Consider the following 12,385-nt stretch of genomic DNA (forward strand, 5'->3'; position numbering starts at 1 on the left):
AAGGCCAATCGCTTGCTATGTTCGGAAGCACGCCAATGTAACACCAGTCGCCGCTATTATTTTTCTATTGAGAAGTTGGACCTCCATGCTGCAAAACCGATTACATAAACGCTGCCAGGACAACCAGTCACACGGAAAACGTAGCAAAGACAACCACATGGACACAACAAGGACGACCGCCATTGCCGAACGCGTGTCGTCGCGAGGTCAATCAGTGTTGCTACAGGTTGGATGTGTGGAGGTGTAAAGCTAACTAAGTGTAGATGTTAGGATTATAAGCAAAACTAATTGATCCTTATCACCGGTGTTAAGGATTATTGCGTGATTAATGGTTGACTGATATGTCTTTTAGAGCTTGATGTGCGTCTACCGTGAATCTGGATGCTATCTTGCCACACTGACTTTTCCAGATACCGCCGACCAGTGGATCAAATTAAGTCCAGCCCGTGCATGTCTGTCTCAGTCTCATGCATGTCTTCGAAGCAAAGCAAGAAATTCCTGTAATAAGAAAGAAGAAGGATAAAAGCAAAGCTAAGGAAAAATTAAATCTTCACCACCCTGCCGATCCGGCCGTCCGTCCCTTGATCTTCGCACGCATGCCAAACATGTCCGGCGGGCAACGCAAGAACGCTGTCCATCCATCGATCCATCCATATCAGCAGTATAACATTCAGGAGTGCAAGCAAACCAATGCCCCGAAACAAATCCTTCCAAGCAACCCCTTCCATTACTCCGTCCACCCGTCATCCAACATGATACAGGACACAAGATTGCCATGCGGCAAGCAATCAACAAACGCCCGCCTATAAATCGTCACTGATCGCATCTCATTCCACCCACACCAAGATCGAGCAGCAGCAAAGACGAGCAGTGCAGTCTAGAGCGCAGGAGTCAACAGTGCGACCGAAGATAGGGAGCCACGACGCGACGCGGCGGCCACTGATGGCGGCACCGGCGGCGAGGAGCGTGGGGGTGGCGGAGCGGGCGCTGCGCGGGGTGGCGGATCTGATCAAGCTGCTGCCGAGCGGCACGGTGTTCATGTTCCAGTTCCTCAGCCCGCTCGTCACCAACAACGGCCACTGCGCCGCCTACAACAAGGTGCTCTCCGGCGCGCTCCTCGCGCTCTGCGGCGCCTTCTGCGCCTTCTCCTCCTTCACCGACAGCTACGTCGGCTCCGACGGCAGGGTCTACTACGGCGTCGTCACGCGCCGCGGGATGCGCACCTTCTCCACCGACCCGGACGCCGGCGCCGCCAGGGACCTGTCCGGGTACCGCCTCCGCGCCGGCGACTTCGTGCACGCCGCGCTCTCGCTCATCGTGTTCGCCACCCTCGCGCTGCTGGACAGGGACACCGTGTCCTGCCTCTACCCGGCGTTGGAGGCCGGCGAGAGGACCATGATGGCCGTGCTGCCGCCGGTCGTCGGCGGCGTCGCCAGCTACGCCTTCATGATGTTCCCCAACAACCGCCACGGCATCGGCTACCAGCCCACGCGCGCAACCGAGGACTTCGAGCACAAGCACTAGCTTGCTACTCCTGGCTAATCCATGGCGTGGCCTGAACTGAATTGATTCATTCTTGTCAATTTCTTCGCAGTGTTTGCGTGATCAACTTGGTTAAAGTGTGGTGGTGTGATCTGTGATGTTTGAGTGACGTGTCGTCGCCTTGTAGTTCTTGATTTCTCAAAGCTTGTACTGATATATACTGTGATGCACTGGAGGTTAACGCGCGCTTCGCCGCCGCGTCGTTCTTTACTAGTGGGAATAACTCTTTTTCTATAACGGGTTATTATGCCGTTTCTTTCGACTTGGTTTTACCTGCATTGGTTTGAGTTTTAATTATGTTCTGACGGTGTCATCTTTTCATTCCTATATCATGTTTGGCTGTCTTGTTGAAGACATTATTTGTTTTGAGAGTTGAGTGGACTTGTTTGATGATGGTTGTGGTGTCTTTACACGTTTCGACCTTGGTATACTAGGTTATGATTATGTGAGCCCCTTGTGAGCTCCTATTGAGCGTTGAAATTGCGAAATTGTTAATATAATGCTCACATGAGCTGCCCATAAAACTGTCACTCGCTTAGCTTGGCTCCTTGCTTCGCCCGTTTGCTTAGTATTTGTTTGCTGGCCAATGCTAACTCATAAAACCTTCTATCGTTTTTCATTTGAAAAAGTTAGCTAAATTAAAAGATGTTCAAGGATCTTTTTTTAAAGCTTGGGTTTTAAAAATGTTGTGAATTGAAAACCATGGTTTTAAAAAGAAAACGGTGCTTTTAAAATATTTATGTATTTCATAGAATATTCACAAATTTAAATAGCTGATGGGAAAAGGTTACCTTCAGCCGGCCGATCGCATGCAAGCGTCCGCCGCCTCCGCGTCCGTTGGATTGACTCATGATTAGAAGGTCAAGAGAAACCCCTTCCTGCCGACGTTTTCTGCAACTGAGCCTATGTTTTGAAAAAGGCGGAGAATCGTGCGGCTGGGAGGGCGATGACGACGAGGATGGCGCGCGGGCAGGAGGCGGGGACGTCTGTGAGCGACAGGGGCGGAGACTCGTGTGGTTAGGAGGGCGACGGCGCTGAGGATTCTAGTCAGATCTCGCCGGATCCGACGAGGATGACGCGCAGCAGGTGGTGGGGACGTTCGGGAGCGTCAGGGGGCTCGTCTCGGAAACAAATAGAAAAGAAAAAGGAAGGTTGTTTATATTATACTCAATTTGACTTGCATGCTAGATGCCCGCTATGAAACTAATTCATTATTCATGCATGACTACAGTTTTACTAGCGGTGTGTGTATAATGTCAAAATTATGTACTGATAATAGCACATGCTATAAACTACTCCCTCCATTACAAAATAAGCATCTCAAGCTTGAGACACTTATTTTGGGACGGAGGGAGTATCAAATATTATCTCTGTGTTTTTTGTTTGTGCATACTCTTATATATTACTCCTTTCGTTCAGAAATACTTGTCGGATAGATAAATGTATATAGACGTATTTTAGTTATAGATAGATTCATTTTTAACCATTTCCTCGACAAGTATTTCCAAACTGAGGGAGCATTATTCATGTTATATTGAGTTCAAAAAAAGATTAATTTCTTTGTAGGAAAAATGATTTGTCTTTTTTTTTAACTTTAGCAACCTCTATTAAACTAGGATCATGTCTGTGATTTGTCTAGTTTCACTGGTTCTTCCGCAGGTGCCTGTCCGCCGTCCAAAGTAGTTCCCCGTTACACACGGGGCATATCAGTTCCCCGTACCCCTAAAAAAAAAAAGAACAGTTCCCCGTCGCATTCTCCGCAGCCTCGTCGCCGCCGAAAATGCTCCGCCGCCAGCGCCACTTCCTCCCCGCCAAGCCCCGCCGCCGCCCTCCGCCCCGCCCCAAACCCTCCGCCGAGCCCTCCGCCCCGACGTACACCCGCGACGTCGTCCGCCGCGTGACCAACATACTCCGCGACCACCCCTGGTCGGCGGCGCGCCCGCTCCTCCTCTCCCTCCCGGGCCTCGTCTGGGACTCGCACGTCGTGGCGCGCGTCCTCAAGACCCACCCGCCGCTCCAGAAGGCCTTCCTCTTCTTCCGCCTCGCCGCCTCCTCCCCCACACCCGGGGCCGCCTTCCGCCACGACCGCTACACCTACACCTCCATGCTCCACCTCCTCGGCGAGGCCGGCCGGGTCCCCGCCATGCTCCACCTCCTCGCCGAGATGCTCCGCGCCGGGGTGGACCCCGACGCCGCCACGTTCACCACCGTCATGCACTGGCTGGCGCGCGCCGGGGACGTGGACGCCGCGATGCGGGTGTGGGAGGAGATGCGCTCCCGCAGGGGGAAGTGCCGCCCCACGCTCGTCAGCTACACGGCGTGCGTCAAGATCCTGTTCGACGCCGGGAGGGCCGCCGAGGGCAGGAGGGTGTTCGAGGAGATGGTGGCCGAGGGGCTGCGGCCCAGCTGCACCACCTACACCGTGCTCATCGAGCATCTCGCTGACGCAGGTGAGGTGCTCGACGAAATGCCCATTACGCGTTTTCTTGCTTACCTGTGCACTCCCAACGCGGCTTTCTGTTCGATGGAATGCTTGAACGGATGGCTCCTAGACATTTGCACTGCCCCATGATTTTTCATGTTCATTTACACTGCATAAATGATAGTTGGCCCCTAGACATCTTTGTTCATGTTCATTTGCACTGCAAGACGTAATCCTTGGACCATCATATCATATACTGACATGATTCTGGTTGTCATCAGGAAAATTCCAAGCTACTCTACAAATTATGAGTGACATGCAAGATGCAGGCGTAGAACCAGACAAGCCACTCTGCAATATTCTAGTCAAGAAGTGTGCCAGCGCTGGTGAGACGTCAGTGATGACCTTCATTCTTCAGCACATGAAGGAGAAAGGCATTGTTCTCCGTAGGCCTGTCTTTTTGGAAGCACTAGAAGCTCTAAAAGCTAGTGGTGAGAGCCCTAATCTTCTTTGGGAAGTGAATCCTCATCTTGCATCCGAAGGAATGGAATATGACCCAACATTTTCTCATCTAAGCTGCATTACTGACAGAAGTACGATTATATACCTTTTGGCTTCTAGAAACTGGTCTGCTATCGAACAGATGGTAAATGAATTGACCACGAGGAATGTGAAGTTTGAATCGCATATACTATCTGATATTATTCAGGCCAGCTGTGCAAACTGCAGACCATCATGTGGACTCACAGTTCTGTACTATAGCCTAAGAGTAGGCAGTGAACTTGACAGATCTGCATATAGTTGCCTTCTTGGTCAATACATCAGAAATGATTCGTTTGATTTGGTATCTAAGATTGTTGAAAGATTGATTAAACATGGCTGCAATCTTGGAGCATATCTGTTATCTGTCTTAATACTCAGATTGGGTTCTGCCGGGCATTCTTCATACGCGGCGCATATCTTTGGGTTATCACCTGCGGACCAGAATGTGATTACCTACACTGCCCTTATGAATGCCTATTTTCAAGCTGGCGAAGTTGATAAGGCTCTTGAACTATTCTCTCAAATGATAACTAATGAGATATCTGCTTCTGCGGGTACATATGAAGTTCTGATATATGGCTTACAAAAGGCTGGGCGGAAACAGGACTCTGACCGTTACCGAAGAGAAAGAATGGAGATGCAATGGCATCGTCAGTACCGTGACAAGCATTCCCCTGAAGATAGCTTATGTGACCATTTATTTTGTGGCTTTCATGGTTAGAAGATTGTTTGTTGGGTGATGTTCTATACTTGGGGTTTCCTTAGCTGTACTCACCCAGCTTCATGTTTTCACAGATTGAAGGTGTATAAATGGATCTCCTGATATTTGCTTTGACACAAAGTTATTAGACACCGAACATGTGATTACTTTTCCATGGCATGTTAAAAGAAAATAAAACTGGTTGATCTCTACGTGGTTACAAGAACCAAGGGATGGTGAAACTAAATCGAAAGAGTCTCATGAAAAGATTGCTGAATTTGGAACCTAGGATGTATAAGCCGACTCTTTATGTTAGTGAGGACTGCTGATGTAAAGGGAGAAAATCCATTAGAGCTGAACCGTGAAAGGGTGAAAGCGCATCATTGGAGCACTATGGAGGTCACGGAGCAGCTGGAAGTCTGGAAGTGCAAAGGAGCAACTTAGTTGTTGCATAGCTTGTTGAAATTTAAGGTAATACATCCATAGCTAGCTCAAAACACACACTTTGTAGTTTGTACCAAGTAATCTACAGTTGTTGTTAGGGAGGCCTTTCCCCATGTGTTGCTTGAATTTTCTATCTCAGTCTTCTGTTCAGTCCTCTATTTTCTTGTTTGTAACAATTATTTTGGCTGATTCTCTGTCAAAATTTGAGAATTGTAAATATGAGTTATCGTGAAAATTTTGGACGACGTCCTGTAACTTTTAACATTTCCTTTTTGTGGTTGGTGCAATGTTCAAATAGTTCTAAACTGATCATCTTAAATCAAACAGGGGCTGGTACTGATCACCTGCTACCATTCAAACCAATCAAGTACAGATGAATGCATAACAGAGGACACAACCTACCCCAATTTGCTTGGGACAAAAAGGCTTTGTTGTTGTTGCATTTCCTCTCCCTGCAATTTTAAGTGGGGTGAAAGATCTGAGCTCTCAGCGTTGGCTCACCAATGGTAAAACAATCAGGTAGAAAACCGCTGAAACAGGCGAGCTCTCCCTTGACCGACCCATCTCACCCAGCTATTCCTTCATGACTAGATGGGTAGACGTGCTTCACCATCTGCAGTAACATATATTCAGTGTACATAATTAGTTTATAATCTAGTAGGAAAGAAAGAGTCATAAAGTGAAAGTATATCCTTATATGTGTGTGAAAAACAGGAAAAGCTTTTACAAATTTTCTCGGTTCCAGGAAACAATCATGTGTGTTTATGCGCAGATGGCCCTGCAACCACTTAACCCGGTAATTCATATTCACCATGTGCCATGTGAAAGTTGTTTTTAACTCAGCATCCAAGAGAGTAACTTTAGCTTGCTTCTCTTTTCAGCAAGAGCTCAAGGATCCGTATCTACCTGCTGAATTAGGTACTGCAAACAAACAGCCAACGAATTATTTTTGCAAAACATTAACTGCAAGTGACACAGGCACGCGTGGTGGATTCTCTGTTCCCCGCCGTGCAGCTGAGAAAATGTTTCCTCCGCTGGTCTCTGCTGCTTCTCTGCGCTTTCCAGCTTGAATTTTGAATTTACTTGGTTTCATGGAGTGAACCGAATCATCAACACTTCTTGTAACTTGCCTATAACATTTTTTTTGTAGGATTTCACTAGAAGGCGTGGTTACAGCACAGGAGTTGTTTGCACAAGATCTTCATGGCAACGGGTAGAAACTCATTAGAGCTGACAATGGAGGGGATGTTGCATGGCAAGAGATGATCACCTGGAGCACCCCATCTCTTTCACTTCTTCACCCCCGTCATCCAAGTCGGCTATCATGATTCTAGGGGCTTTGAGCCTATTTTCAGCACGCGTGCAGTTTGACTGACGGTGATTAATTTAAACTTGGAGGTGTGAGATAATTAAGCTCGGCTTTGCTAACCGCTCCCTTCTACCACCTCGCAAGACCATTCGAAAGCAAGATGAACCGTACAAGCATTTGCTTTTCCTCAATGGAAAAAAAGGAAAGGTGGCAGTTTAGGCACCTCCTCAGCTCGAAGCTTAACCACAATATAAAATCAGCTGGTCAGTGTTATGTCATGCGTGATTTATTCCAGTCAGGAAGGGTAGCTGGTGCATGTGGTTGCAGTTACTGACATGGTTACCTGAAGATTTCCAACAAAGGAAAGGCGTTCTCCATGGGAAACTACGAACAAGGAAAGGCTTGAATTCTCTGGACACCCTGACAACAACCACAATAACTGCCGTGTATAAACATGTCACATCAGTGAAGAAATTTTGACGGAGTGACCCGCAGGTACTCACCTCTCACCTAGAAATAGCATCTGTGGCCTGGAATTTTCCAGGGTTTCTCTGGATTTGGAAGTTACACTTGGCAGATTTCCATGGGTGGTACAGATATAGGCTGAAGAAAATTGAGACGATGCACCATTGCAATCCAAATTGAAGTGAAGCACCTGAACTGACTCTGAAGAAAGTGATCTGTCTGCGAGTCTCACTTCTTGGCTTCAACAAGTAATCTATTTCCAGATACCTCCAAGCGTCAGCGATCTAGATTTCTCGCACACAACGTCACCTCGCTGAAGGAGGTAAATTCAGGCAACAATCACAGCCAAAGAACGTTAGTTAGCTGATTGCTTCAGAAGGGCAGCTTCCAGATTGTTGGACATGCTACGCTGATCCGCTATAAGTTCAGCAGAGATGACACCATGCACCTTCAGTCCAGCATCCTCGGATGCTTAAACCTTTTGTGAAGATGGCAACGGCATCATCTCACACCTACTCCCCTCTCCTGCTCTTGTTCCTCCTGGCCTGTTCATGCAGGGCATCATCCGGCCATGCGGTCGACCCTGCCTGCCCTCCGGCCAAGGCGTCGGCGCTGGCAGTGGAAACCTCGGACTGCGGCGGACCTCGGTGCCAGGCACCGGCTCCGCACGTCCCGGTCCCGGTGTTCCCGTACGACGTCGACCCGATGCAGTTCGCGCTGAACCTGGAGTACACCGAGGCCGAGTTCTTCCTCCACGCAGCGTTCGGTGTAGGGCTTGACCAGATCGCCCCGAACCTGACGTTGGGAGGGCCGCCTCCGGTGGGCGCCATGAAGGCCAACCTCGACGAGGTGACATGGCGCATCGCCGCGGAGTTTGGCCTTCAAGAAGTCGGCCACGTGAGGTGTGTAAAAGATGGCACTCAACTCGCCTTCACCATTTTGAATTGCGCTTCATACACTTGGATAGAAGCAAGTTGGTACTGAAAATCCATGTCTTGCGGTTTGTTTTCATTGTAGGGCTATCCAGAACACAGTTGGTGGGATTCCTAGGCCAAAGATAGACCTGAGCGCCAACAACTTTGCAAGGGTGATGGACCAAGCATTTGGTTACCATCTGGACCCTCCTTTCGACCCCTACATCGACAGCCGCAACTTCCTGCTGGCGTGCTACGTGATCCCCTACCTGGGCATCAACGGCTACACCGGCACCAACCCCATCATCGACGGCTACGAGACTAAACACGTAACCAAAGTCCACCATCCAACATCGTGTCCATGCACATGCACATTGAAACCTGCAAGTTACACACAAGTTGAGTTGAGGCCACTGTATCTGCTGCAGCTTCTTGCAGGGTTGCTAGGCGTGGAGGCGGGGCAGGACGCCGTCTTCCGCGCGCTGCTCTTCGAGTGCAAGAGCGAGACGGTGCCGCCCTACAAGGGGATCACGGTGGCGGAGTTCACCGACCGCATCTCCACAGCGAGGAACCAGCTGGGGAAGTGCGGGGTGAAGGACGAGGGGCTCACCGTGCCGCCCGAGCTTGGCGCGGAGGGGAGGATCTGCACCAACGTGCTCTCCGCCGACAGGGACTCGCTCTCCTACGCACGCATGCCGGCGGAGCTGCTCAGAATCCTGTACCTCACCGGCGACGAGCACGTGCCCGGCGGCTTCTTCCCGGAGGGCGCAAACGGGAAGATAGCACGGGAGTTTCTTCGCAAGCCGTTTGCAGCTGAGGGTAACAAGACGCCAGCAAATTAAGTAGGCCCGTATGAGTGATTGCAGCGTCAATCATCGGCCTGGATGAATAATAATGTAAATAGTGTGTGGATGGCATGCTCGATGGAATAAGATGGACAGTGTTTGTGCGGCTTCTGAGGTTGTCGAAATTGAACCGTTGCGCAGGCTGCACAATGTTTGTACGAAATTGAATGGCAAAACAGAAGTTGCAGTGTAAGAAATTGGCTTAAACGTCCATGAATTTGCGGCAGAACGTACATTTATTTGCTATGGGTTTTACTCGACTACATGCTTTTTTGCAAACTAAGAATAGCAAGATCAGGAAGTCTGGACAGTTTGATCGACAGTTGATACTCATGAAGAGCTTGCATGTTCTACTCATATTGTACTACTCGCCTCGTCCCATAATATAAGAATGTTTTTCAAGCTGTTTTAGCTTGAAAAACGGAGTAGTAAAATTAGGGCTCCATCATCGGTATAATACTTCCTTTCTAACTTATTATAAGACATTTTTTGACGCTGTCATGGACTCTAAAAACGTCTTGTAAAAGTTAGAGAGGGAGTATCACGCCAAGTGACATCAAGTCTTAGCTTCCATAGTACAAAATTGAAACCAGACACCCAAGAGCTAGGTAGACATGAGAAAGAAACAAGTTCCAGGTAAACTAGTAGTAGCAAAGATCTAGAGCTGCTTGATCTCTGCCGTCCTCTCCAGCCACAGCCTGCCCAGAGAGCCATCAGCATCACCCTGCCAAAACAGATAACAAAAGCATCACCCTGAAAGGGTGAAAGCGCATCAAACTAGGGCCGCGTTCGGTTTCCCTCTGCTCCATGGCTCCGCTCCCGGAGCGGTAGTTAAAATACTTGGAGCGATCAAACAGCTGCTCTGCAGATTCTAGAATTTGAAGGAGTTGGTGGACTGCCGAACGCGCCCTAGTACTATGGAGGTCACGAAGCAGCTGGAAATCTGGAATTGCAAAGGAGCAACTTAATTGTTGGATGGCTTGTTGGAATTTAAGGTAATACTACATCCATAGCTAGCTCAACACACACACACTGTACTGAGAAATCTAGTACTCTCCGTCCCCAAATAACTGTCTCAACTCTAATACTGAGAACGGAGGAAGTACACACTGTACTGAAAACGGAGGAAGTAGTAGGTAAAATATTTCGTAATTTAACAAATATCGCCTGGTTTGCACATAATTTGTTTGAGCTGGGGGGCCATGCCCAGGTTGGGCCTCATGAAGCTCCGCCACTGGGTGGTGTCCGGACACATCCACGGACATTTGGAATGTCCGATTTGATGTATGACGATTGAAGATGCCCATAAAGCTAGAAGAAAGCATGGAAGAAGAGTTTATGGAGGTGGCTACATCTTCTTTTCAGCTTGAGATCAAGTTTAGCATTTGTGCATACGATTTCGCTGATGGAAGTGTCATCGTCCACCGTTACAGAGACTCATGGTTGGCTCCAACCGATTACATGCGCTTTTTTGTAGCGGGTGAACCGATTACATACGCTGCTCCTGCAAAATTACTGTGCGCGGGGAACTCTGCTTGGATCTCAAAATTACTCTGCCCCTAGCGACCCGGGAGGCTAGGGGCAGAGTCTCGTCTCTGTTGAAACTTCAAAGAACAGAAGAAGCAAGAAATGTCGACAAATTCAAACAGATCTGAGTTTTTCCACCGCACCTATGCTCACATTGCAACAACAAAAACAGAAGAACAAACAATTTGCTCAAATCAGAGAGATTTCTGACTTTTTCCTCTTCGCAGCACAGATCTACATCGGCACAGCAATCACCGTTACTACATAGCACTACAGCGGCTAAGCCAATCGAAGAGAGATTTTCGAATTGTTTTCTTTCTTGGCAGCACAGATCTACATCGAAACCATTAGTTCTACAAAGCACGCGTCTCTAAGCCTTCTTGTCAGCCTTCTTGGGGGATTTGGCAGTCTTCTTGGGCGACTTGCCCTCCTTGGGCTCCTTCTCCGCCGTCTTCTTGGGGAGCAGCACGGGGTTGATGTTGGGCAGCACGCCGCCGTGCGCGATGGTCACGCCGGCCAGCAGCCTCCCGAGCTCCTGGTCGTTCCTCACGGCCAGCAGCAGGTGCCTGGGCACGATGCGCGACTTCTTGTTGTCCTTGGCGGCGTTCCCGGCGAGCTCCAGCAGCTCCGCGGCCAGGTACTCGAGGACGGCCGCGAGGTAGACGGGGGCGCCCGTGCCGACGCGCTTCGCGTAGCGGCCATTCTTGAGGTACCGCCCGATGCGGCCGACGGGGAACTGGAGCCCGGCCTTGACGGACCGCGTCACCGACTTCTTCCTGGGGCCGCCGGCCTTGCGCCCGGCCGCGCCCTTCTTCGCCTTCGCTCCCGCTCCGGTGGCTGAGGCGTCCATGTCTGGCGGCTGGTGCTCGTCGGGACGCGGGAGGGGGGATTTGGTTGGTGATTTGGGATTTGTGTTCTGATGACGAGAAGAGATGCGGATGGCTGGGTATTTAAAGGAACGGTGGTGGGCCCGTCGATCCGCGTGCTCGGGCATTCGACGGTTGGGCCGCGAGGGAAACGAACGGCTGCGATGTCCTCTGGGTCAAGATATGGATTTGTTGTAGTAGTACTATGTGTTTGTTGATGGTTTAATGATACGGTGCTTGTTTTTCTATGGGCATCTCCAAAGCAATACTCAAACCATCCCCAACCATTCAGACAGTTTGGTCCTATTTTTGTCATCCGAGACACGCCTTTATCAGTTTACAGTCTGGTTCAGACGTGTTTTTTCTCATGAACTGAAGACACGCTGGTTTTTTTTTGGCGCCTGGACCTCTATCATGCCCGCTTCTAACTGCCCAGGCCCAACAAAAAATCCCTTTCTCGCGCCCGCACGTGTTTCCCCCTGAAGCCACATGCCCGCATTCATGTCGACCCGAGCGGATGCGACCACTCACTGGAGTCGGCATTGAAGCGGCTCGCCGGCCACACGCCTTCTCTCCGCACTGAAACGGCATTCGTATGCCCGCCTACCTCCATTAAACAGGCGCGTGTGTTGAGGAACTACTATGATGCCCAAAGCGCCACACGTCTATTCCTGTGCCGGCAAGCATTAAACGCCTTTTTCGGCTGGCTCCGCGCATCTGCCTGCTATGTAAATGTGTCCATGTGCCGGGCAAGAACCACACCTAGCCTCCACTCTCTCCACATCCTCCTTGTACAACACCCGCCATG

The 12,385-nt window shown here is 49.7% G+C and overlaps 4 protein-coding genes across 5 annotated transcripts; 3 read left to right on the plus strand and 1 right to left on the minus strand.

The window, feature by feature from the left end:
* The first annotated feature begins 828 nt into the window (after nucleotides 1–828).
* Nucleotides 829–1,779, plus strand: LOC109766138 (protein DMP2). The gene has a single exon (XM_020324909.4). It carries the CDS (start codon nucleotides 943–945, stop codon nucleotides 1,522–1,524), a length of 582 nt encoding a protein of 193 aa, XP_020180498.1. The 5' UTR covers nucleotides 829–942; the 3' UTR covers nucleotides 1,525–1,779.
* A 1,453-nt stretch (nucleotides 1,780–3,232) lies between these two features.
* LOC109766137 (pentatricopeptide repeat-containing protein At2g01390) lies at nucleotides 3,233–5,896 on the plus strand. The gene is made up of 2 exons (XM_020324905.4): nucleotides 3,233–3,992; nucleotides 4,246–5,896. Exons 1-2 carry the CDS (start codon nucleotides 3,323–3,325, stop codon nucleotides 5,226–5,228), a joined length of 1,653 nt encoding a protein of 550 aa, XP_020180494.1. The 5' UTR covers nucleotides 3,233–3,322; the 3' UTR covers nucleotides 5,229–5,896.
* On the plus strand, nucleotides 5,415–9,381 carry LOC109756440 (ferritin-like catalase Nec2). Of its 2 annotated transcripts, XM_073505159.1 has the most exons (7): nucleotides 5,415–5,678; nucleotides 5,979–6,170; nucleotides 6,397–6,447; nucleotides 6,533–6,569; nucleotides 6,802–8,327; nucleotides 8,443–8,668; nucleotides 8,768–9,381. In XM_073505159.1, the coding sequence occupies exons 5-7, from the start codon at nucleotides 7,894–7,896 to the stop codon at nucleotides 9,179–9,181; spliced, it is 1,074 nt and encodes a 357-aa protein (XP_073361260.1). In that variant the 5' UTR covers nucleotides 5,415–5,678; nucleotides 5,979–6,170; nucleotides 6,397–6,447; nucleotides 6,533–6,569; nucleotides 6,802–7,893; the 3' UTR covers nucleotides 9,182–9,381. The 2 variants fall into 2 exon arrangements, with proteins under 2 accessions (XP_073361260.1, XP_040250622.1); XM_040394688.3 differs by having other exon boundaries at nucleotides 5,979–6,447.
* A 1,514-nt stretch (nucleotides 9,382–10,895) lies between these two features.
* Nucleotides 10,896–11,631, minus strand: LOC109766135 (histone H2A). The gene has a single exon (XM_020324904.4). It carries the CDS (start codon nucleotides 11,559–11,561, stop codon nucleotides 11,082–11,084), a length of 480 nt encoding a protein of 159 aa, XP_020180493.1. The 5' UTR covers nucleotides 11,562–11,631; the 3' UTR covers nucleotides 10,896–11,081.
* Nucleotides 11,632–12,385: the final 754 nt, after the last annotated feature.

The sequence above is a fragment of the Aegilops tauschii genome, chromosome 7 (assembly GCF_002575655.3).
Source record: "Aegilops tauschii subsp. strangulata cultivar AL8/78 chromosome 7, Aet v6.0, whole genome shotgun sequence".
Lineage (NCBI taxonomy): Eukaryota > Viridiplantae > Streptophyta > Magnoliopsida > Poales > Poaceae > Aegilops > Aegilops tauschii.